The sequence below is a fragment of the Manis javanica genome, chromosome 8, assembly GCF_040802235.1.
Source record: "Manis javanica isolate MJ-LG chromosome 8, MJ_LKY, whole genome shotgun sequence".
Taxonomy (NCBI): Eukaryota; Metazoa; Chordata; class Mammalia; order Pholidota; family Manidae; genus Manis; species Manis javanica.
Window position 1 is genome coordinate 102123368 of NC_133163.1, and position 26937 is coordinate 102150304.

General features: G+C 38.6%; 1 protein-coding gene and 1 long non-coding RNA gene across 5 annotated transcripts in view; one reads left to right on the plus strand and one right to left on the minus strand.

The window, feature by feature from the left end:
• Nucleotides 1-26937, minus strand: part of MYO5A (myosin VA) — a 182592-nt gene that overhangs the window by 15939 nt on the left and 139716 nt on the right. The window contains exons 26-34 of one of the 4 annotated variants that reach the window (XM_037021011.2): nucleotides 23183-23326; nucleotides 22892-22945; nucleotides 19119-19346; nucleotides 15124-15224; nucleotides 12246-12326; nucleotides 10287-10485; nucleotides 7916-7990; nucleotides 6674-6767; nucleotides 1341-1487 (exon numbers count right to left, since the gene is read on the minus strand). In XM_037021011.2, the coding sequence (XP_036876906.1) occupies nucleotides 1341-1487; nucleotides 6674-6767; nucleotides 7916-7990; nucleotides 10287-10485; nucleotides 12246-12326; nucleotides 15124-15224; nucleotides 19119-19346; nucleotides 22892-22945; nucleotides 23183-23326 (1123 nt within the window). The remainder of the gene's footprint in view (nucleotides 1-1340; nucleotides 1488-6673; nucleotides 6768-7915; nucleotides 7991-10286; nucleotides 10486-12245; nucleotides 12327-15123; nucleotides 15225-19118; nucleotides 19347-22891; nucleotides 22946-23182; nucleotides 23327-26937) is intronic. The other 3 variants (XM_037021015.2, XM_037021014.2, XM_073211863.1) reach the window with 3 other exon arrangements.
• On the plus strand, nucleotides 10402-12458 carry LOC140843161 (uncharacterized). Its single transcript, XR_012120696.1, has 2 exons — nucleotides 10402-10539; nucleotides 12278-12458. It is a non-coding gene; the product is annotated as an uncharacterized lncRNA (long non-coding RNA).

Below are 26937 nucleotides of genomic sequence, written 5' to 3' on the forward strand. Positions count from 1 at the left end.
CCTTGATACGGCCTGTGTGATCTGGCCTTGTTTCCCTCCCCACCTCCCTGTGCTCCAGCAAACTGGGCTTTCTTGCTGTTGGTTGAACATGCCAGGCATGCCCCCACCCCAGGGCCTATGTACTGTGTCCTGGAATGTTCTTTCCTCAGAGAGCAGCGTAACTTCCTTCCTTCCTTTGGTCTCTGTCCAAAGATCACCTTATCAAAGAGGACTTTCCTGACAACTTTATGTAAACTAATACACCTGTCTTCACTCTTTATTCTTTTTACCCAACTATATATACTTCTCTGTTTCTCTGTTCCCTCCCCAGCACTGGAATGTAAGCTCTATGAGAATGAGAACTTGACTTTGCTCACTACCCAGTACCTGGAAAATGTTTCCCACATGCTAAGAGATCACAAGTGCTCACTAAATCGATGAATCTTTGTTAACAGCATGCTTAAAAACCAGTGGCTCCTTAACATTTTTGCTAAACGAAGATGTTGAAACTTAAGCGCCTCTGTACCTATATATATATAGTACTAAGTTTAATGCCATGAACCCTAAGACCATTAAATCAGGTGTAAGTGCCAATCACATTGCTGTTACCCTGGCATCTGAGGGGAGGAATGCTATTCAAAGGCTGACAGGTTTTAGCTTTTTCTGTTCACAACTTTCAGGCTGTGTGCACTCACTAATCATTTCCCACCCTCCCCTAAAGAGTCCTCTTGCAGAGCCAGCAGGCTCACACCCAATCTCGAAGGCCTTTTGCTGCTCTGAAATGCTTTTTCTATGATCAGTTCATTTGTCCAGCCCTCTCCTTTCTTTGCTGGGATGTTTTCCTTAATTCTTTCACTTCTTCCTTATTACTGAACTGTCATTCTTGAGATATTTAGTTATATACCTTTCTAGGTAAGTAAGGAGAAATAGAAATGCAGGAACTTCAATGGTCCAGAGCAATAGTGTTCAACTGTGGCTACAGTTCAGAATCTCTTCAAAGGTTAAAAAATATATATACTAGACATAGCCAGGCTCTTCCCTTGGGAGATTTTGGTGTAATTAGGTTACTGTAGGGACCATACATCAGTACTTTTCAAAAACTTACCAGGTTATTCTAACATGTAGCAGAGCTCGGAAGGCCTGGCCCCAAAGGCCCGTTATGGGTGGGTCCTAGGCAAGTCCCCCTGCAGCTGACTAATAATGTATGACATAGTCAGGATGCCACTGCAGCTCAATAATGCACAATATGTAATAAAGACTAAAGAAACCAGTGTTGAAAATTTCAAAAATTATCAACTAGTCTTTCCCACCACTGACATATGTACCAGAAAGACCTTTTACCCCATGCAGAAAATACTTGCCCAGAATCAGATTCTTAACAAGTTTCTGCTCATCGTCCTTCTTGTATTCCAGCATTCCTTGGAAATCTTTTTCTTTCCTGGGAATGTTGACTGGACGGATGGGTTCATCAATGATCTGTCCTGGAGATATGTTTTCCATCTGGCCCACTTCATGAGAAACAGAAAGGAAAAGAAAATGTTTTCCAGGTAGAATACATGAGAGTTCCATGTTCCTATAATTTCAAATGAACTCTATAACAACAGACAATTACCTGTCCCATCTGTAAATATTTTTCCTACTAAAATTGGGTGGGTAGACGGCAAAATTATATGGTGATGTCACTCTGACAGCCACCAGTGCTTAGCTACTGTCAACATCCAAGAACTTTACTTGATTCAAAAGCATTTTTTATATTGAAGTTTACTTTGTAATAAAATTAAATGTCCCCAAAATAAGTGGTATAACTTCATGGTTAACTAATCAGTACCAATTGGTGAAAGATAATGGTGAAAGATACTTGGGCTTTTAAGTCACAGAAGGAAAAGCAATATTCTATAACAAAGAGGCAGCAAGAGCACAAAAGACTCCCCCTCACCTTTAGCTCTATGAATGTAGTTATTAAAGAAATAGAACATTTACTTTGAATGTATCATTGCAATTAGTCCAAACCATCTCAAGATAGCTGGTAGAATAGGGTTTCTTCACACTAGATTAAGTGAAATGTATTATTTTTTACAGGGTCCTCTTTCTGTTTATTGATGTATAGTTGATTAGTTGATACACAATCTTATATTAGTTTCAAATAAACAACACAGTGGTTCAACAGTTACCCACATTATTAAATCCTTACTGCCACTAGTGCAGTTACTGTCTGTCACCATAGGAAGATATTACAGAATCATTGGCTATATTCTCCATGCTGTACTTCCATCTCTGTGAACAACTTATAATACGACATAGAGGCCTCTTAAGGCACCTCCTGCCACCCTCATTCCCACAGAAATCATGAACAGATCAAACACCTCTATTTAATATGATTTCCTAAATATTCAGTTTTTTGTTTGTTTTTAGTAGACTGATAAAAAATCTTATCATGAAGTTGCAACCATTAAAGTACAACCACTGGGCCATAACTCTTTCAGATGTCAGAAATGGGCACTACTGACCACAGCAGCTGTTAGAGTAGGATTATGCTAAGGGTTATAGAGAGTCTCCAATTTCACTTTAAAATTGAGGATTGAATGGGCAATGGAAGGGAAGGGAAGGGAAGACACAAGTTGTGATGGTGTTTGTGGAGAGAGTGCTAGTAAGCAGGGTTTTTCTCCTTTTATTTACAGGAAAGGGGGCAGGTAATAAATCTATTTAGGGGTACATTAAGTTTGAGTTCAGAGACCATTGTCAAACAGAAGACACATTAGACAGTTTCATGTTGCTGATTCTATAAGGTGTCAGTAGAGCTTCTGTCGCTCTGAGCAGCTTCCTGTGTTAGTGCTGGGAAGCCAGTCCCACAGGACAAGGTTATTACAGAGAACACCAATACCTGCAAGTGCTCTTGCCTATGTGGCAGACAGCTTAGTGACACCCTGCCACTTCATGCCGTAGCGTCACACACCAGGGCTGTCAGTGCTGAAAATCACCGCCATCCATCAACACTATATCTAAAGAGTGATCATATTGTGATTGGACAAATAAGTGCTGTGGCATCTAGTGTTTCACATACATGATGCAGTCTAGAAGCCACAGGACTAATCGTAAAATGTATTCCTCTATACAGGAGACAGGAGATTCAAATGCTTTAGTTCTGCATAAATTATTTCTGGATTCAGTTTAAACACAAGACCACAAGGATCTCAGAATCAGCATACAGTGGCCCTCACAGGTCCTGTACATGCTGCATGTAAAATAGAGGAGAATAAAATCCCGGGCAGCTGTTACTAGTCACTTTAAGCCACAGAAATAATTCTAAGAGGTGAAACTGGGAGGAAACAGACTCAACTTTCTAAGCTTATCAGGGTACATATCTGGACTTCATATAACCCAAAGAGAATGTTTTAAACCTACTGACTTCAGTATATCTAAGTTATACCATTCGGTATGCAATATAGCATGACTTCATATACTACCACAGAAGGAAAAACACTGCCAGTTAAACTGCAACCTGTCACAGCTGAAAGACACATCTTACTTAATTTCAGAGCTGTTAAAATGTGAAAAAAGTATGCACATGAGAATTTATGAAATATGGTGACTATTTTTACTGAGATCTCATGGTTTAAAATAAAGTTTCACTTTATTTTTGCAAAACCTCTATTCAAGATATTTTTGGTTCTGTACAAAGATGTCAGAAAAATTTGCCATATTTTCATTAAAAATTTTCTCTCTGCCTTTGAATTTTCCCCAGAGATTTGAGTCTACAAAAACTCACAGATAAAACAGCAATTTATTTAAGAAGCCAGGACACTAGCCCAAAGTCCTTGGGGTCATTTAGTCCAATTTCCATCTCATACAGAAATCCTTCTAGAAAGAGCTGAAGCAATTCCTGCTTCCATTTTCTAGGCTCTTTATACTTCAGCGAAAAATATTCCTGAACCTTTTGTCCTTGAAAAGGAAAGGAAATTGGAAGATTTTTAAAAACCTATTCTTCCTTCCATTGGTACCAGGAAGATTGTGCTCTCAGGTTTAATTGAGATAATCAAATTCCTACAAGTAGAGAAATCATGCTGGAAACTATGACACAAAGAGACACATCAGTGGTCTTCAGAGGCTTGGGTTCCAGTCCCAGTGTGGTCACTAACTGGCTGACACTTTGCAAGTCACTTATGATTTCTGGGCCCCACTTTTTTGTTTTTGCTTTTTTCACTGTTTATTTAATAATTAATTAATTCCTACAATTCTTTTAGGTCTAAATTCCCTGACTATGAAAATTGAGATGGAATGCCCACTCCACAATTAAAATATAGTACAAAGAAGATCAAATTTGAAACACTGGTTACCTGTAATTTCTGCTAAAAATTATATACATTGGCATTAAAAAGAGCCTTTGTTGTCTTCTAAAAGTCTCCTTAATTAAGTGTAACCTATGAGATGGCAAGAGTCTTGCTATTTTAAACCAGAATTTAAGTATATTATATTAAAAGAAAAATATAAGAAAACCTCTAGTTATTAAAAGGTGTTTTGTTGCATGGCAACCTTGTACAACAGGGGGGATAAAAGGACAGAAAGAGGAGTGTCAGAAGACCTGTATCCTTCATTCTCTAGCCTGGGGGAAGGGTGGGCCCTACAGCACTCAGCAAGCACTCAAGTCACATAACCATTCCATTTTATTCTTTAGATATGTATCATTTAACTCAAAATACTTTTCTCGAGAATATTTTATCTTTTTTGTTTAATCTATGGGTTGCTTTCTCAAATGCTACTTACAAAGTTAAGAACACAGCTAGCTGACAGTTTAACTGATGAGGTTGATTCCTGATTGATGATGGCTTAAAACTGCTGACATACTGAAATATTCTAACCTATCTCTTCAATTAAAAATATACTTATCAAGGGAAGCTGAATAAAAACTTAAATTAATAAGTGGCTTTTCTATTTATCAAAATTTACTAATGTATGGCAAAGGAACCATTAGGAGTTTAAAAAAGAATTTTACAATACCCTTAAAATTGGTTCTTTCAAGCAAATACTCTGCTGCCTAATCATCATCTCATGACATAATCAGTGTCGATTTAAAAGCAGAAAGGTTCTCTGAATAAGAAGTTTTAAAGATCTGCCAATAGGCATTAGAGCCCACATGTGTGTGATTTGGAGGTTCAAAGTTTAATGTAATATATTAATCATGTAATGCTAAATGATTATATATAAAATATGTCTGCAAAAGCAATTTGATTTCTAAATAAATGTTTCAGCATTTGTACATCCAAGAGAGTATTCTTTAAAGTAGCTATCCCTGTTGCTGTTCTAAACATTTACAACATTAGTTCATTCAACAAACATTTGTAGAATGATTATGATAGGTCAGACACTGTGCTGTGAAATTGAGGGGAAATATGAGGCGGTCCCCATGCTTAGGGAGCTCATAGTTAATTGAGGAAACCAGGAATTCAAAGAGAAAAACAGCTAAAAATATGACAGTGAAAATTATAAGCAATATGAACCAAACTGTGGTACACAGAGGACAGAGCCTTGGGTCTGTCTGGGTGATTGGGAAAGACTGCTCTTGAGGATGTGACATCATGACTCTGGTCTCCAAGGATGAGCAGGACTTGACCAAGAGAAGCAGGAAGACCAACAGGTCTGGCTGTTGGAAGAATGAAAACCATCCAGAGTTAATTGTAGCTGGCTCTGAATATTCCCAGTGATGGGGAATCGTCACCCTTAGAGCCAAACAAAAATTATGTTGGGTGAAATTGGGAGAACAGATGGGTACTCAGACTGAACAGTATCATTTTTGGTCAAAATGGCAACAGTTCACACAGGTTTGCAGGCAGTCCAAAGGGGGTCTCTCTAAATCTCTTGAGAGCACTGTTGGAACAAACTTAGAATCTGACATTAGCCCTGCTCACTGCTCTATCCCTGGCACCCGGATAAACACTTACTGAAGGAACACACACACTACTTACTCCACAAGACAAGATACATTTGTATTCAACAACAACTGATATCTGATTATTTCTCAAGGTGCTTTCCTATCATATGTAAACCATGAGATGTTTAAAGAAATCTTACTTATTGATAATCATATTTCATTTTTTGCTTTTTTTCTCCATCAGATGGTAAGTTTTTTGAGGACAACAGACTTTGTCTTATACTCATTTTAGTATCCCCAATACTAAGAACAACAGTAGTAATAATAATGTGATAATAAGTTGTCTATAGCATTTACTATGTGTCAGGAGCTTTACTAACTGCACTATGCATTTTAATTCATTTAATCCTCACATATTTCTGACAGACACCATTATCATTCCCATTTAACAGGTAGGAAAACTGAGGTTCAATAAGTTGCCTAATATCTGATGACTAATAGTAGAAAAGCCAGTATTTGAACCTATGAAGCTTGACTCCAGCATTTATGAGCTTGACTTCTATGCTCTACTGTCTAACACAGTGCCTGGCATATAAAAGATAGTCATTAGATGTTTGTTGAATGACTTCTCTCTCTTTCTAACTTATTACTACTGTGAAAAGTATATTTTTTCCCACCTAGTAATGGAAATCTCTACTTCACAGAAGCCAGTTCGCTGAAAGTCATTTTTGTTATCATCCCTAATATTCACATGCAAATCTATTAGAGCACTAGTACAGCAACACAAAACCAAGATTCAGCAATTACCATAAAAATGTGTTTAAATACCTTCTAGTTCACCAATTTTTTTAGCAAATACTTTCAGCTGTTTTTTCAGTTTCCGGACAGTCTTATCTTGTTTTTCAAGTTGTTCCATCAAATCCTAACGATCAAAATGAGAAATACAGCAGAAAGATCAACACAGGCCTTCTAAAATGCACAGAAGGCAGTAAGACACAAAATCACAGAACAGCAATGTTAGTTTTACGTAAAAGCTCCTGAAAAGCTCATTGGTGGAGCCACCACCTGGCTAAAACAGGCAGGCATGGGAAATGCTACTACAATAAAAGCCAAATGTTAAAATACATAATGTAGTAAAAATCCTTTACAGCGTGATGGATAGCAGGCTCACTAGGTAGTCTTTTCCAGCAGATTCCAAGTGGGTAAAATAATTAAATGCTTGCAAAATGTACTGCTATTCCAGTGGAATGGTTTCTTGTGAGGGGGAATAGGCAAAATAAATTTGATGAATGCACAAAAAGTTTTGGGGGAAGTTTTTAAAATGGTTGAAATTAGGTCAGGGCTTTTGACTGACATCCATGTGTATGAAGCACTGTCTCTCTGAGATCCACCCTTGGGAAATGCTAAAATTAGTCCTGTGATTTTTGACATAATGCCCATAAAATCTTATAGGTGATACAATTTTGTTTACAGAGAAAAAAGGGGATAATTTCAAATGCTTTATACAAAAAGAGAAAACAAAAGCAGTACATTAAAGGGAGGAGGTAAAAACTCTGTGATAATTGGCTCTCTAATCTAGAATTTTCTGAAGTCATAGGTATGGTTAAGGGATTGATGATTAAGAAAGTGGACAACAGCAGACTTGGAGCTTAGGAGGGCAATGAATCAGTGATGTCTGTGGTTATTATTCAGGTTATGGGGAAAATACAAATACAAATAGTCATTTATTCCTCAGTGTAGACTGGGCAGATTTAGATACTAGACCAACGACTCAAGGGAATAGTTGCTACCATTTCAAAGCGTTCAGTTGTGCTTACTGGCTTTTCTTTGTCCTTCAAATTGCATTTTGCTTCCATCACACTGTAAGCCTGGTGTTAATAACAAACCAAACAAGACAGTGGACACGGAACACTGATAGAGGTGACGCCACTGGCTAAGAGTCAGCTGTGGGGAGAAACGGTGAAAGTTTTTGAACAGACTTCCTGGAAGGGGCAGGCAGCAGTGCTCTGGAGTTACGGAGGGCTAGAAGTAGCAGGAAGACAACAGAAAAGTACTCTTGAGTTTACATACAATCATCCGTTTGTAAAGTGAAATCCGATATGACTGATACTTCTTAGGGTCATCTGCATATAATTCCTCAAAATACTGAAAAAACAGGCACAATGGATATTTGTTTTTCTCTGTGTCTTTGAGGGGAATGCTACTTCTCAGCAAAATCAACTTAAGTATTCTAAAACGCCAATAATGGAACAGCATATATTCAACAGTCTCCGATTTGTCACCTGCCATTGCTTTCTGATCTTTCTAGTATAGATGATTCTAATGATCCACCTTCTAATGTATCTTCACATGCTCAGAGGAAGTGGGCTGTGGCCAGGGTGCCATCATCCAGCAGGTACACAGCGGTCGCTCATGTTCCCCAGGTAATGCTCTTACCTCACCCCTCAGACCTCCCACAAGTTGCTGTACTTTTTTTGCTGCCAGCACTAGTGGTAAGAACAGGGAAGGCAAATACAATGAAAGTGAGAATAATGGCAATGCTGGCACTCCTGTTTGAAGTTGGAGAGGCTGGCGAGAAGCTGTGTACCTTCCTTCTGTGAATGGCAGCCTGGGCAAGGCCTGGGAAGCGTGTTCACCACAGGAGGGAGAAAAATCATCTCTGTGTGTGGTGAGGGTACGTAGTGGGTGGATTATACAGGGTAGTTTCCAAGAACACTAAGCCCAGATCCACTGCTGCTTTAATATTCTGCCCAAGTGTTTCCTAAAAAAATGCACAATTAAGATTTAAAAACTACAATGATTTTGAAAAAGTACATCATTCCCTGTAGTTAAGTTTCAATCCATTTTCCTGAATTTGTCGCCAGTGAGTAAGGAGAAGTAGCTGGCCTACAAAGAGTTTGCCTAAAATGCAGACAAACTTACTAACTAGACTCTACCAGCTTAGAATCTGGGAGCTTAGTTTATTTTTATATTAACTATGAAAACTTGCCAAGAAAAATAACACTGTAGATAAGGTTTCAAGGAAAACGCTTACCCATCTTTGTGAAAAACCGTGGGAATCTGCCACCTAGAAGCATCTTTATTTCATGGTTTCACCTTGTATTTTAAGACAATTATTTATAAGCACAGAATTTATACTGATCAATTGTTATTATATTATTCAGTATATTTATCAATTCTAAGGCATGAAAGCATTGTTAGTTTAAGCATATGAGATGACATTTCAAAAATACTCCACTATTCAGAAGATTTTCCTCCACAGTAGCGATACTTTAGTCACTTTGAAAAAAGCCCAAACTCATGCCCTCACCTGCCTCTCCCATTCCCGCAATGGAGCCTCACAGAGCAAGCTGTCCTCAGAGGGACAGACTGTGAAAAGAAAACCTTTGGGTTTTGCTTCTAATTAATATAAAAGGTGATTGAACAGATGACACTACAAAAGCACTTGTAATGTGAATTTGGTGAATGATAGAGTAATGAAAGGATAATTTAGATTGTTAAATCTTCAGAGAAGATCCAAACTATTCTTTATAGGTCATTAAAACCCTGCATTAAAAAAAAAAGAGAGAACAGGTCACCATAAGTGTTCAATAGCTTTGCTCAAAACCAGGCTGCCACTATAGGTTTTATACAGAAATATGAAATTTTAATTTTCAAAGACTTCCAATTTAATAAATTTACTTTATTTAAATTTTATCAAACTAGATTTTTAAAATTATTTTGTGACTGAGAAATATTTTAGAAAACATATTCTGTAAAAGACAGATAAGAAGAAAGAGAAGAGAAAAAGAAACAAATAGAACTCTGTGCCAACATCCAGAATCCAGCAAAAGGGGAAAAAATCTCCTTATTCACTGTACAAGTTCTGTTAGAAAGAAAAAAAAAATGTATAAACCTGGATCCTGATGGCCCCCCTCCCTGACCTGGGAGCTCCATCCAGTGTCAACCAAAAGCCCCACATGGCCCTGTACCGCCTCCCCTGACCCTGACCCTAAGCCCTGCCTGTCTGCTTGAGATGGAGGCTGGGGTGGCCTGAGTGGCTGTGTGGGTACCAAAGGTGGACATTTCTTGTCCCCAGCCACTGTTGCTTCAACCAAATAACAAACCTCCTTGAATGGCAGAGAATCTGTAGCTGAAGTGGGAAGCAGGTCACCTGAATTCTCGAGGACATCGGAAGCCCAGCGTACAGTTGGGAGGTTACCTTCCAGGCCCTCCACGTTAGGTCTGAGAACGCTCAGATGTGCCAGAGCCTTCTGTGAGAAACACCCTGTGCGCAGGCCTTTTTCGTTTCTACCAGCACAGCCATATTTTTCTTGCTCTGCCCTCGCTAGAGTTAACAAGGTCACAAGTGTGGGGCAACGACTTTTTCCCAGCAAGGAAGACATGCTTGATCAGGAAGAAACAAGGAGGACTGACCAGCAGGGCTGGGCACTCCCCTTACCAGGTTTTCGTTGGTCAGCCGGGTGATCTCGTGCTGTAGGCTGGCCTCGATGCGGGCCTCTGGGGGCAGCTGCAGGTTCTGGGCCAGCAGCTGCTGCTGCCGGTTGTTCTCTTCCTTCAGGCTCTGGATCTCCCCGCGCAGGGCCTCTGCCTCATTCTCATGGCTCCTCTTCTGGGACTGCAGCTGGGATTCCAGAAGCCTGCGGAGAAGCCATGCAGGCAGGAAAGGGTGATGACATTCAAGTCCCTCTCTGGTGAGTGTGAGGCTTTGTGCTCACTTGCAAGGGCAGGAAAGTAGGAGCTCTTTAGCATCTGTGCAACTTCTGACTCGATTAAAGTCAAACAACTCAAACAGGGCCAGAAATGGAAACAAATGCTCTCACATTTGTTTTTCTGAACTGTGGACTCTGCTACAAATATAAAGTTCTCAAGGGCCCTAAGAAATAGTTAAGTTTTAGCTCTTTTGAAAGGTTTATAGGAAATGATGACTGAAGCAGTCGATTAAAGACATCGCTTTTACTTGGCTTGTTACACTTAACAAATAGCACTTAGGCTGGCGAACACAACACCTTTGTCACAAACAACTCTGCACTACGGAGGATAAAATGACAAGCTGAGCTAAGTAAATAACGCCTTTAAGAATTTCAGCATTACTCACTGCAGGCAGAGGGTGCAACCAGGGTCCCATTTTTATTTTGTACTCTTATCTCTGAAGGCCACAAAGGCTGCAGTGCTACTCTGAAATCTATACAGATTTACCTGAATCCAGACAGAGTTCTGAAATCTCATATACACATATCTTCTCTCTCCCCATAACTTCCACATTAGTAACAAAATCCTAACAAACCTGGTTTTAGAACATAAATATTAATAGGACCAACAAAGCAGTTACTGCTTCTCAGCAAATATACAAACCAGCTGTGCTTGTGAGCTGGTGAGGGCACTGGTGGTGAGAATGCAGGAAAGAGCACCCTTCCTTTACCATGCACCCCCACTTCTATGATAACCCCTTTGCCAAACACAAAACAGAGTTATAGGAATTAACTGACATGAAGAAAGAAAAGATGTTCTTTTATTCTAATCCCCTTGGTTAACAACTTCTGGGCAAAGCTTGTTGATGCCCTTGCAAGCAAATTGTTAAGATTAAATATTTTAGTGATTATAAAATTTTGAAAGGATTTGAACCAATAACACCACAAAGTTAATGACAATGGTTTCAGATTAGAACAAAGCAGAATAAAGAGAAGCTGCTTAAACAAATAGTATATTAATATTTTTTAAATTTAATCACTAAAATGGTATTTTATGAGATTTTTGAGACATGCATATCTGAGTTAGAAAGGTATTGCCATTTCAATTTTATTTGCTTTTCCTTAACCATATTTAACATGTTGAGTTTGGGTGGTTAATCTGAACTGTAGCAATGCAGGGAACTCTCTTGATATGCTGTTTCACAAACTTGAATTTCACAATAACCACCCATAATGCCAAAGCATGTACTTAATACTGCTGTTAGGCAGCATGATAATAATATATAAAAATGCAGCCACATTAGCCACAAGCACATATATCTGTAAAATTGATCATTATTCCAAATAAGAAATTGTTAAGTAATAGGTACTAACTATTCTCTCCCACAGTAATCTGGGCTCTAGTTGAAAGATTTTGCTTTTCTTAACTCCTAGTGAGATATTCACAAATTTTAGTATCTGAAGGAAACTCTGGACAGCGTCCTTCGGTTATGGGAAGAAACTCTTACGTTCACCATCAGTGCATTTCAGCTTTAATAAGTATCCTTTAGTGGAGAAGGTTTTTAAGAAGGTGTTTGGTTTAATGTTCTGTTTTACTGAAATTTACCCAGGAAGACAATATATAAAAAATAGAGAAGTTAAAGCCAGGAGGCCACTGTTAGTAAGAACAACAAATTAATAACATTCTATTTTGAGGTGACAAATATAACCTGTTGGCTTGTTTTAACCCTTCATAAACCAGCAACAGCTCTCCATCCTCATTCAACTCATGGCAATCCATAGCAGACGGTCTTCCATGCAAAAGGAACACAAAGGACACAGGACGGTGATGAGATGACGGCAGCCAAGAACAGCATGTGGTCATTCGTTATTTTACTAAGTCAGTACAAACGGTTTTATTAATTACAGATGACTTTACACATTACCACAAACTTATTGTTGGTTAATTTTTTTTTTAAATGGGTAACATGTAACCTCACACATAAACAGGTAGAAATTAAAACAAAATAACCAAGGATCTAGAGCTACTTTTCCTGAAAAACATGAAACAACTTAAAAGGCAAGAAAGAGATTTGTTTTTAACATTTTATTCAGCTAGAGGAGTGATCTTATATGTCACATGTTATATTAGACACTAACCACGGACAGTCACACACTTAGAGAACAAAAGCGCAGGCTACTGTCTTCGTGTGGCAATTTTCACAATCCTTTTCAACAGGAATTTAAGTCTTCTGGGTGGGAACCTGTTTTAGCTTAATAAAATCTGACTGCCTATTTTTCAAATGTTTTTAAAAATTCTTATAGAAATAATATAAATAAGAATATACCCAAAGTTCTCAGCCTTTATGACATGATTTTTAAAAAATTTTGGGGTCAAAAAAAATTTTTAAGATCTGGGGAAACTGCTTTTATATTAGAGATGACATTAGGTTATTAAAAGTAGGTACAATTAATAAATAATATTGACAAGGTTGCCTGCAGGCTTTTTCTATATATTTGGTATAAAAATAAAATTACTGAGTGTTTGCTGTCAGACACTGTTCTAAATCCTTCTATGTGATTCATTTCATTTAGTTCTCCCAGTAACCCAACATGTATCATTTGCCCATTGCAGAGGAAGCTGGCAAGTAGTGGAGCCCAGGGCTACCCACCTCCAGAGCCCAGGGTCTTATTCCTCTTCTTAGACATTTGTTGTTGATACAATGTTTACATAAAACAAATTCCAGAGAATGCTCTTCTATTTTCTATCTATCATGTCTTCCTGGAGAACTGACATATTTGCATGGTCTTAATTATATTATTCTATGGTGATGATTTCAAAATTTGTATCTCAGCCCATACAGCTCTCCTGCTCCACATCTGTATTTTCAATTGCCTGATGGATTTCTCTCTTTGGATGTCTTTAATTTAAATTCAGTATTTGTAAATCTACTGATCATCTCCACCCTGCACTTCTCCAAACCCCACACCCAGGATCACAAAACGGCATCATCACATTCAAGCAACTGCCCATAGCAGACACTTCAGGGTCGTCCTGAACGATTCCCCATCCCTTCCCCACACATCCAATAAACTACAAGGCTTACTGACTCATCCTGTGTATCTCTCAAAGTACCCCATTTCTCTCAGTCCCAGCTGCCACCAACCAAGTCAAAGTCACCATAATCAGTCAGTCATTTGCTTGTAGTAATAGCCTCTTAGCTGGTCTTTATGCTTTCACTCTTGTTCCACTAAAATCTATTTTCTAACATAAAAGCCAGGGCTAGCTTTCTAAAATTCAAATCCCCTCATATGATTCTCCTACTTAAAATCTTTCAAAAATGGAGTGAAGTCCAAATTCTCTTGGATGTTTTCCCAACAGCCTATGAACTGTGACAGTAGGGACTGCATTTGACTGGCTTACTTACAGCTATATGCCCAGTGTGTGGCACAGGGCCTGTATCAAGCAGGCAGGTAATACACTTCCGGTGGCTGAACAGCTGCATGGACAGATAAACAGTGTAGTGTAGCTCTTTCTAAACTAACACATCCTTAGATGTAAGAGATGCTTATAATTTATATTCACAAACTAAAGTTTAGGTGTAACAAATAGTTTTATAAGCATTCTCCACTCTTGCCTGTAAAAGAAGATAAGTACCTTACATTTTGCCTGGCAATATTCTTTAGTTTGAGAAGTATTTCTGTATACCAATCCTGATACTATGCATCAGGACACCTAGACTACATGCTGATAATCCAAATCTCCAGAATTGTCTTTCTCTGTGATCATCACTAGCCACATTCTTTTAATCATGCAGTCCTTTAAATTCACAGTCTAATAGCACAAAGGCTCTGTTGAGATGTGGGGGTGGAAGGAAAGCTAAAAGAATTCTAGAAATGAGCCTTCACTCTGTGATAATCTCAGCAATGGGAAAACTTTCAGGAAAGTACAGTCATTTCATTACTGTGTAAATGCTGCCATCTGGGTCAACCCACCCAGGGCTCTTACATACACAGTGACTGAGCTAAGTGCCACCCGGAACTTCATTTATATTTAGAATAATTGGGATAAAACCAGAGTTAGGATTTTCTCAGAACACCTTGGGAAACATAACAAAAACTTGGTCTCAAATATCAGGGTCCCATCCTAGAAGTGCTGGTACCCTTTAGAATTACATGGTCCACCCTGATGTGGTTCCAGATACTTCTCTCCTCTCCACACTGAGTTCCCACACCGAGTTCCAGTTACTGAAAGCTGCAGTTGCCTCACTGCCCTTCACAAATAACCACACTGAATACCAAGTGGAAGTCAGTACCCAGCACCACCCGACAGTGAGCAGCTAGTGTTCTTCTCAAGGCAAACTCTCAGGGCTAAGACCTTTGTACAGAAGCATGTTCCCTTGATGTAAAGAATGTTTTATCTGATACCTCTCATCAATAATGCTACACTGTATTACAGATGAGGTTTTAAATGGGAATATATTAGAAACCTTGGCTTCTCTTTGAAGGTCGATGCATAACTGCTTTGACTTACTGTACAAGAGGCTGGCTTGAAGACTGAAGATAAATATGATTAAACCAAAATGAATAAAAGGAGAATCAACTTACCTGTTTGTTTCTTTCAAACCAATGTATGCTTGTGCGATTTCACCTTTATCTTTCATTTTTTGTACATCTTCCAAAAGTACTGTGGAATCTGTCATTGTATTCTGCAGAGGGGAATGACACATTTCCACACTAAGAGTCAACTCAAAAGATCTGGACCACATACAACTTCTTTCTCTCCTCCAGAACAGCGGGGGGGCGGGGGGGGGTTATGGCTCCACCCTCCCCCACCCCCACACAGCCCCGTGCAGCTACAGAGGAGATGGGAAACAGGCAGTGAAGAGAGAAGTGCCTCATTCCCTCGCTTGAGAATCCCTACTGTTCCACCGCAGAGGTGGTGAGATTCTAGAGCACCACTGCCCTGTAAATAAAATCACTAACTTGCTAGGTATGTTCTACATTATATGAAATGTATCTTTATTACATTAAATAGTTGCTCATTGTTCTTGCCTGGTTGCTGTTTTAATGCAGTATATACAGAAATTTTATATATAAAAAGTATATGTGTGTGTGTATATATTAATGTATGTGTATATGTATGTGTACATATATATGTGTGTGTGTACATACACAGATACACACACACACATATATACTTTTCATATATAAAGTATATTGTATATACAGCATTAGAATAATAACCAGGTAAGGACACTGAGGCTTTAATGGAATGTACAAAGCTGTTCTTTCTACTTCTTCTAATCAGCTATAATAAAATAAATGCTTTAATAAAACACTGAAAGTTTGACATAAAGCTCATTTTTCCATTAAAAAATAGGTACAAAATAGGTGTTTCAGATGATATGCTTCAGCAAAACTGGAATTTTCTCACATCTTTAGACATATATAAATGGAAGAGATTTAGCTCTTTGAAATCATCTCCCACCTTCTGTTACTCAATTCCTGTTTTCCTCTGTTACAGTGTAGCAAGGTACATAGGCTTTTGAAATAAACATCTGGCAGGTCAGAATTACTAATGATTTTATATAAAAAGGACTTTTTTTGCTAACATTTTACTTACTTTTTGGTTTAATCTGTCTGACAACCATGCAATTTCAGAACTTTGCTTCTACTCAGCAACCTTTTCTCTTTTTCAAACCAGGGTAAGAATAGACAATAAGAACCATTGCTCCATAGCCTCTAAAAATAATATACTTAGAACCTAAGGGCCTATTCTACTTGTCTAAACAGTATATGTAGGATCCTTCATTAGTGTTTTCTGTACAGCCAGGTCTCACTCACAATGACATGGAGTTAATATAATACATGTCAAAACCATGATCTTAGAGACCAGTTCTAAGATAAGTTTAATACCAACTAGAGGCCTACAAATAGTTACTTTGAATTTCTGTGTTATACACAACATCCTTTTAAAAAATCCCACTTTTCTCTTAATCCTGTCCTTTTGTGAGTTTATAAATGTATCCTTAGAGAAGACAAATGTACTCTGATAAAGTCATTAATAAGAAGCTTATATTTTATTGAATTTTAAAACCTTTCCCATAAACATCACATATAGCATTTCCTTAGTTGTGTTTAATAAATATTTTAGTACATATTTCAAAGAAAATTTATTTTTTCTCTTTCCCTGAAAGGCAGGAAATCTTTCTATTATGTAAAGGGACATACTCAGATTTTAAGTCTTAAGTAATAACTGTCAAAGACCCAGTTTCTATATTAAATAATGTTACATGTATTCTCTGATATCTGAGACCGGACCTACATGGTATGGTTTTGAACTTTTAGTAAAATAGGTAACTTGATCTAGTTAACTAATCCGTAGGAAAGCCAGGCTACTTAGTCTGCTCTGTCCTGGTACTAAGCAGCCAGTCCTTCCCTCATCCAGCCTGTCTTAGTTAAGAAGAGGTGGTTGGGGCGCGGCATCACACTTAGGAATGGACTAAATAGAAGTATTTACTAAAAAATTTTAAGTTTATAATTACCTTGTCATCCTGAAAATCACAAGTCAGCAAGCACAAAAAATAAATGGAGAAAACAATAAAGTCTTAATTTCATAAATAAATTTTATCAGCGAGTCCCATCACAACAGATAAAAGCTAACTGTAAAAATAACCATGAGTTTTATCTCCTATAGCTAATTCTGTAAATAAATTAGTATTCATGGACTGGCATATGGTGGACATTAATATATATTTATGTAATTGCAACTCTTAATTCTCAGGAACAAGTGCTTGAAATTCTTCCTGAGTTACTTTGGTTTTGCTAATTATAAAGTATTTGTGAGTATGTGAGAAAATGACCCTTCTGTTGATGTATATGGGCAAAATTCTTATCCTAGGTCTGTGAGAGGTACAATAATGACCTGATAGGTCATTTGTCCAAGTAAGGCCTCCCAGAATGCTCATGGAGGTGGTGCAGAACCCTCATGTGGCTGGGATGCATCGTCACCTAGCCCACTGGGCGTCACTCACCACTTTGAAACTCACTCATCACGAGTTCTGAAATGACGTTTCTGACTAAAAACTGAGTGGGACAAACAGTCTGGGGGTTGAGAGGGCATGTGAGTCATGGGCATTTTTCCTAGGAAAGAACAGCCTGCTGCCACATGTAGGCTGAGCTTAGGAAGCAGGGACCTTGGTTAGACTGAGCCAGCCCATTCGGGGCTGGAGAGCAGTTGTCCCGTGGAGTGTGTAATAACAGAGCCATGTGCTCTGTTAGCTGGATTGTTTCTGTGCCTCTTCGCTCATTTTTCTTTTCATTTCCCTTAACCTTTACTAAAGTTTCTAGTGAGAATACCAGTTTGTCACAGGGGAACCAGGGGACTGAATTCCGATTTTGGACTCCGCTCCAGCTAGCATGCAAAGGGAGGCTTGTTTTTCAAGGCCAGGCCAGAGTGGTAGTCAAGGGAGCCAAGCTAAGACAGCCCTGGGGTAGGGGAAATGTATAGGGTCAAGTCAAAGGAGAGATTCCCCTCTAGAACTCTTCTCACTTCAGACTTAAGGGTTTTGTGATTTGTTTTAGAATAAGGAAGCCCATTTCTTTATATTACTCTACTTGATACTGGAATCCACCCACCTATCCCAAAGATTATTTAATAGAATTTGACATTATCCAGATCTGTGTTGATCTCTAGTATGAGCTGCCTTTATCAAATCCAAATATTAGAGGGCCAGGTTCAATATCTTAACCACATACAGAAGTACCCAGGCCTGAGAGGAGTACTCTCCAGTCTTCCAGGCAAGTAATTCATTATATATCCTAGTCATTTTGTGTATGGTATGCCATGTGGCTGGGGTACCTGACTGCCTGATTCTTGGCATCTCTCCACTGCATGAACATGGGCAGGGACGCAGGCCAGGTTTTAAGACCATTACTCAGAGTCCCTCTGATGGCAAAGGACAAAAAGGCCCCTTTCTCACCAGCACATGGCAACATTCGGTCTCAAATTACTTGAGGTTAGGGAAGGACTTCAAAGGGTCATTTTCCCTTCCAGGGAGGTCCTTTCTGTTGAACCACTAAACACAGCCCCTCCTAGCTGGGACAACTCTCTCTATTATATAGAACTCCCTGCAGTGAGCAGAAATCATATCCATGTAACTTCTACTCAGTGATCTCATTTCTAACCTTCTCATACGCTACCTTTCCAGTTAAACAGGCTATTTTCTACAAAAAATTTTGATATTTAATGCCTTCTCAAAGCAAGATAATTTATGCATTTTTCTGTTTAATAGAATTTTACCTTTGATTAAATTTATCTTGGCCTGATTACTGCAAAAAGACTAATTTTAAATGCCTTTTGCTCATAAGTGACAGATGAAACTTTTTTATCATTTGCAATTTTTTTTGTTTTTTGCTCACTTCAACTGGCATTTGCAATGGTTTTAAAACAACATTGAGATTTTTTTTAAAATGATGACATCTTCAATTAGACTATAAATGCTCTTATGTGTTTTATGCATTATAAATTGGAGGGAAGGGACAGGAAGAAATAGAGGCCAGCCCTCACACACCCACTTCAGCCACTTGTGCCTGCCTACCTTGGGCTGGATGGCCTCTTTCTGGCTCACCAGCTGAGACCTTAAGATGAGAACTTCTTCCTTGCGGACATCAAGTTCCTCACTCACAGAGGTCAGCTGCTCCATGAGGACACGGTAGGCTGGTGCGCCTGGAGCAGTCACCTCTGGGGCACTTTTCTCACTAAGGGCCTTGCGTAACTCATTTAGCTCATTCTTCAGTTTTTTGTTTTCTGATTCTAGTTCTTGACGCTGTATGAAGACACAAAGAATAGTTTATAGCTGTCATCCTTGACTTTATACTGGAATACTCATCTTCCCTCAAGATGGTAGAATTCTTCTGGAAAAAATCATCAGGGCAACTGTAGAGAATGGCCTCCCAGGTTCTACTGGGAACTCTGTTCTGCAAATTAAGAGAGCTGACATCAAATGGAATTCAGCAAGGTGAATGGCAGTTTGCTTCATTAACCCAAATTACAGAGTCAAACTTATTCCAGGTCTGTCCAGGGTATGTTCACAGGCCTGGAGAGACTGCTGAGTCCTAGGAGGTGAGTTTAGATTAGTGCTAAGAAGGTTCTGTTTATGGGTAAATATAAAGGCAAGTATGAGGGCCTAGCTGGTAGATTATTTCCAATGAATGGTTCAGAGGAGCAGATCCCTGAACTCTTGAGTAACATTCTGATTTCCTTTGTAAAAGAGAATGGAAAGATCACTGAAATCTTGAGGCTTTTAACTTCTATTTAAAAAATTACCAGCTCATTTAAGCTAATAAAATTCCCTGTAGTGTTTTGATGACAACAAACAATATATTTTTCAAACTCATTTCCTGTGTGACATGCTTGTGAAGTTGCTGGCAGAAGCCTTGGGAGGTGGGAGGGGAAGATGGGCCACCTCTTCCTTCAGTCATCCAGACGACATCCACATCCTTCACTCTCTCTGTAATTTCACACACTATCAGTCATCCTCATGCCACCATAGGCATTGCCCTATGTATACTTTGCTCAAACAATAGTGTTCTGACACTAAACTCTCTTTACTGACACTAAACACAAATGTCATGGGACACTGGCCAGGAAACATGGAAGTAGACAGGCATATGAACACCATGCTGTCTTATTTAGCACATGACATAGGGCTTTTTAATAGTGGAAGTGAGACACCTCAGTATAAAGATAAAATATTTTCTTGTTTTCTTCCAGAGAAATAATCTTGGGTTTGTAGCACAGTATCAGGCCTTTTGACATGTTATAGTACAATTATTTAAAGTCCCTTTTTCCCCCTAGTTTAAGAATATATAACCCTTTCTTTCATGAATTAATCTGTTATGTGAAAACGAATGTCCCTTTCTATGCCTCAGTCTCCCATCAACTGGTCATCAGCTTTGTATTGCTCATTTCTGCAACAGAAAATACGAATGTCTTTACTAAGCTCCAAAGCAGTGTTTCCCAAACTTTAACATGATCAGAATCCCTGGGGGGTGGGGGGTGGAGTGCTTGGGTCACACCCAGAGTTTCTGACTCCACAGGTCTGACGTGAGACCCACAGATTCGAACTCAACTACCAGAAGAAGCTGGTGCTGCAGACTCAGGGATGGCATTTCGAAAAACACTAAGCTACTACGCAGGAACTTTATGATCTGGGCTCCATTTTTAACATACTACAAAGAATGTCTTTATTTGTCCATTTTTGTGTGAGGCAGGCAGAGGGAGAAGATATGGAGATCAGATTCTTACCCTCATTCCTCTGACTCATTCCATCCTATCCCAACTTATGTGGCCATTCGTTTGGTCTTACAAACCAAGAGTACGGAAGGCAATGGAGACTAAGAATAATAGAGATGACCCTTTGCTGCCACCTTTTCCTTTTTCAACAAACGTAAGTCCTACCCAAGCAGTACTTTCAGTAAAGGAGGAGAGATTTCATGTGATAATTTTGAAAAGGTAGAAGGGTTTTGGGGTATTTTAAAAGTAGATACTATATTTTTTGGCAAAAATTAGTTTCCAAACAAAGGATCATAGGAATCTAGGGTATTTAGAAAGTTTCCTATTGTCTGGAGACCTGGTTTCAAGAACAGACTCTATCATCCGATAGTAAATCTCTTAACTGTTCTAAGACTCAGCTAACCAACCTGAAAAAGGAAGCAACTTATCTCAGAAGTCATGACAATGACTAACTAAGATAAGGTATAGGAAAAACTTTTCAAACTGTAAAGTAAATACAGGGTATTATTAGCCAAGGTTTATTAAATACCAATGGAAGAGTTCTCCTATCTCCAGGGGAAGGAGCTGATAGAAGAAATGTGGGTTTGAGCAGGGCAGAGGACAGGCATTCTCTACAGCACGATGCCACAAAGCCTTCAGGGGAAGCAGTAATCAGCAGTTCTGGATGTTGGAAGTGACAAATTCACAGAGGAGAGGGGCCTACTAATGTGCATATTATGTCCCGAATCACAATATTAGGAAGTAATATATCAGGACTAGATTTAAAGTAATATTACTGGGGAAAAAGAAAAACAACTTTATGACAATTTAGAGACACCCAGGAATTCTCAGATACACATAAAGTCTTTAATATACTATGAGTTTCCTATGTTATTTTATGGATTTCTAATTTTTAGCTTTGTTTGGTTATAATCGTAAACCTTCCTATAACTTCTCAGCTATTCTAGACTATAATTTGCAGAAGCAGCAAATAGTAAAAAATTGACATAAGGAGAAAATAATGGAGAAAAATTAATTTAAGACTCATACATTTACTGATAAACTAGGAACCTTTTGAAGCTGGGGGGGGGGTCTTGATAGCTGACAGCCTAATAGCTCAGACCACACAGGACTCAAAAGGTTCTGACTCCAGAAAGGAGGAGGAGGAGCTGGGTGGAGCACAGCCTACTCTGTATCAAGGAATGAGCCTTTTTTCTTTTTTTAAACTTCAGCGCTGGAGTTGACCAAGTTGCTTTGTATTTCAGAAACTACTGTTTCTAATCAGTGCCTTTTCCACTTTCAAATGCTCTGGGTCACTCAGGTGCAGTTTATCACTGTCTGGTTAGACACTGCCTTTAACCATTAAGAAGACACAATTCTCTCCCTGCAAACTGATACCCAGCTAGCTTTACTTACAAACACATAATTTTAGTGGGGTTTGGTGGTCAGAATAGAGGCTTTGGAGCCAGAGATACCGATGGTCAAATCCTGTTCCTGTCAAAGTTTCTTATAAGATGACCTTAGGGAAGGTGTTTGTATCTCTTAGCCTCAGTTCCCTCATCAGTGAAATGGGGACTAAAATACTTACACGATTGTTGGAAGAATCAGAGCTGATCTGTAAAGTACCTGTATTTAAAAATGATGATAATGACAGTAGCCAACATTTGCCAGGTACTATTCTAATTATATGGATTATTTCATATAATCCCCGTGACAGTCCTATAAGATACATATCACTACCACCACTTCATAGATGAAAAAACTGAGGCACAGGAAGGATCTATAACCTGCACCAGCCATATAGTGGCAGATCCACTATTTGGACCCAGGCAGTCTGAGGCTAGTGTCCATGTCTCTTACTGCCCTTCTGCAGCCTCATATGGCAGTACTCTCCTGTTTCTGCTCAGTCTGAACTCTAGTTTATATGAAATAGAACCTGTAAAAGGAAACAACACAAGGCTGGAAGTAATGCCTAAACAAGGCTTAGGCTAGGGCATCAGGTGCCCTCAAGAATGTTCTCTGAGAAAGAGGATTGCTCTGAGCAGATCTCTTTACAAATCAAGATATCCCATGTCTTGGGAGAAAACATCCGGTTACCTTGAGTGACTCATATTCCAGTTCTGCACCTCTAATTTGTGGTCTTTCTTCTTCCTAAGGAAAACACACAGTTGGAAACTTTATTAGTAAGTAGGCACATTTTTACCATTAGACTATTTCCTTGCTCTGCAAAAAACAGTGAGGACAGTTAAGCCTTACTATTTGAACCAAATGCCACTTGGCTAAAGTACTTCTGGGCAGATCCCATTAAAGAAGAGCCTGCAGAACTGGACCTGAGGTCCCAGTCTCAGTGCTCAGCTTGCATGGCCCTCTAGTGAGACAGCTGCATACCTTTGCTTTGCTTCGCAGCACCTGCTCCTCCTTGCGGTCCAGCTCATCCTGCATCACCTGCTTCTCCTGCTCCAGCTCTGTGACTCGCTTCTGGAGCTTGAGGAACAATGACATGTCCAGAGGCACCTTCTTCTCAGTTGGCTCCTAAATCCAAGAAATCATAAGATGGTGAAGATGATCCAGAAGACACACAAAAAATCATCTAATGAGAAAATGATGAACAGCCCAACAGAAAAAGAGGCAAACTTACGAAAGAAATATAAATGGCAAAAGAATATACAAATAACATGTCCAACCTGGCTAACAAATGGAGAAATGAAAATTAAGTAACAGTGATATACTACTTTTCCCTGTCAGATTAGCAAACACTGAAAGGATAAACAATGCCATGTGTTAGTAATAGTAAAGACAGGTGCACCCCTATGTTTATCGCAGCACTATTTACAATAGCCAAGAAACGGAAGCAACCTAAGTGTCCATCAGTAGATGAATGGATAGAGAAGAAGTTGTACATATACACAATGGAATATTATTCAGCCATAAGAAGAAAACAAATCCTACCATTGTAATATGATATTGCTGGAAGTATAAGTAGGCTTTTTAAAAGGGCAAGTTAGCTGAATTTATTAAAATTAAATGTGCATACTCTTTAACCTAACAATCTATATTTAAGAATTTATCCTACTGAAATACTTAATACAAGTACATAAAAACATATGGAAAAAGTGTTCATCACAGCATTTTTTGGTAATTGCAAAAAACTGGAAAGAATGCAAATGTTAGTCTATAGGAGAGTTACTTAAATAAATTATGGTATAACCAAACTATGAAATATTCTAAAGCTGTTAAAAGAATGAAGTAGATCCAAATGAGTAGATAAATATGTCCTAGATAAAACTATGAAGTGAAATTTAAAAAATGGGCAGAGGTTCTGAACAGACACTTCTCCAAAGAAGAATTCAGATGGCCAACAGACACATGCAAAGATGCTCCACATCGCTAATGATCAGAGAAATGCAAATTAAAACCACAAAATGAGATATCACCTCACACCAGTTAGGATGGCCAACATCCAAAAGACAAACAACAATAAATGTTGGCAAGGTTGTGGAGAAAGGGGAACCCTCCTACACTGCTGGTGGGAATGTAAATCAGTTCAACCATTGAGGAAAGCAGTATGGAGGGTCCTCAAAACACTAAAAATAGAAATACCATTTGACCCAGGAATTCCATTCCTAGGAATTCACCCTAACAATGCAGCAGCCCAGTTTGAAAAAGACAGATGCACCCCTATGTTTATCGCAGCACTATTTAAAATAGCCAAGAAATGGAAGCAACCTAAGTGTCCATCAGTAGATGAATGGATAAAGAAATGGTACATATACACAATGGAATATTATTCAACCATAAGAAAAAAACAAATCCTACCATTTGCAACAACACGGATGGAACTAGAGGGTATTATGCTCAGTGAAATAAGGCAGGCAGAAAAAGACAAGTATCAAATGATTTCACTCATCTGTGGAGTATAAGAACAAAGCAAAAACTGAAGGAACAAAACAGCAGCAGAATCACAGAACCCAAGAATGGACTAACAGTTACCAAAGGGAAAGGGACTGGGGAGGAATGGGTGGGAAGGTTTGGGGGGGAAAGGGGGACATTAAGATTAGCATGTATAATGTTGGGGGAGGCACAGGGAGGGCTGTACAATACAGAGAAGACAAGTAGTGATTCTATAGCATCTTACTATGCTGATGGACAGTGACTGTAATAGGGTATGTGGTGGGGACTTGATAATGGGGTGAGTCTAGTAACTATAATGTTGCTCATGTAATTGCAGATTAATGATACCAAAAAAAAAACCTATTAAGTGAAATATACAAGTAATACACACATAATACCCAAGTTTCAGGACAGTATTCTACTATGATCTTATTTTTGTTAAAAAAAAATACATGACTTTTAAAAATATGCAGCATATGGCATACAAAACTTAGATGGCCATCAGTGTTCACCCTGGAGAATGTATGGGATGTTTTAGTTTTCTACCTTATGCATTTCTATATTTGAATTGTTTACAATAAGCAAGCACTACTTTGGTAATCAGGAAAACTGATTTTTGAGAAGGTGAAGGACCAGCATAAATACACTGAGATTAGACAGAGAGAAAATAAAAAAACCTCAACACTTATCACCCTTGATAAATTGAAACAGTGAAAGAACTAGAATGAGAAGTGGAGCCTGAAGATGGGACTGAATGGCTGCAACCTCATGATAAAACTTGAATGGATAAGGAGTTGGTTCTTATGGATGAGCAAAGAAAGTGGTTTCTTGACATGAAATCTACTCCTTGTGAAGATGCTGTGAAGACTGTTGAAATGACAACAAAGGATATAGAATATTACATGAACTTAGCTGATAAAGCAGCAGCAGGGTTTGAGAGTTTGACTAATTTTGAAAGAAGTTAACTCTGGGTATCAGCTAATGCTACATAAAGAGTAGTTGCTTGCCAGATAAGAGCAAAATTCTATAGATGGGCATTAAAACAGATGATGGAAGAATATAAAAAATAAGATTCAACAACTGCACAATTGCTTGAGGTATAATGATTGGTAATTATTTAAGAGTGTGCTGGCTGGTGCCCTTCCTATGCCTGAGGACACATCTAATTAAAGAGACACCATGTGTTCTCTATATACCACACCAGCAAGAAGGGAGATTGGGCCATCTACCTCAGAGAAGTTTCTAGGGTTTTGTTTTGTTTTTATTCCTTCGTAAGGATTTTGTCATACGGGTGCCTTTCCAAGAGAAACAGCTTTGAGGCCTTGAAACTGACCTAAAAAATAACAGCAGTGCCTCATCTAAGGAAAATCAGGAAGGTAACAGAATTACCACCAGAAATTCTGGCAGTTACTGTGGTATTATTGCTGAGTAGTTAAGAAAGTTATGGTTACCCTTTCTGTGGGTTTTACAGGTTTGAGGAAGCTCCACAGCACAAGCAGAACCAGGATAATTAGGTTACTAAGAAAGGTGCGTGACAGGGCAGGGAGAACCAAAGTTCAGAAAGAATGCAACCCCGGATCATGAAGAAGCTGCAAGTGTGGGATGGTGCTAAGCAAATGGTGCTAGCAGGTGAGCTCTTCAGAAACAGCAATGGAGATGCCACTGTGATTTGGGAACAACAAATCACAGGTTTGGCAAAGCTAGAAAGACATTCTTTTCTTTTCTAACCTCAAATTTTGCCTTTATTACATGACTGAGATTGGAATTCTGTGTTCCAAAATAGTCTGAAAGAACCCTCTCTATTTTAATTTAAAAAAAAATCAAGTCAGAAACAAGAGTGGGCCCATTATTTTCTAAATTCTAGAAGAGCTACCTGGAAATGCTACATATAGGAGTTGAAAAGTTTTCCTTTAATTTGCTAGGGGAAATTTGTAAACCCACCCATTACAGAGGTAGCTGCAGGAAGAAACAAAGACTGGAAATGATATGCAACTAGAAATACAAATTTAGAGCCATATTCTAGTCTGCCCAACTTCCCTTCTAACAATCATTTTCTCTTTTTCTATTACCAGTTTTACAGATTTCCATTTTTCTGATCCTGACCACAACCAGTCAGAATTGCAGGGTGGCCACTGGAAGTCTGTTTATTAGAGCAAAAACATATATTTCTTGAACACTTACTATGTATCAAACACCATTGCATGTTTTACAAGAATTAACTCATTCAATCTTCATACTGTCACTATAAAGTA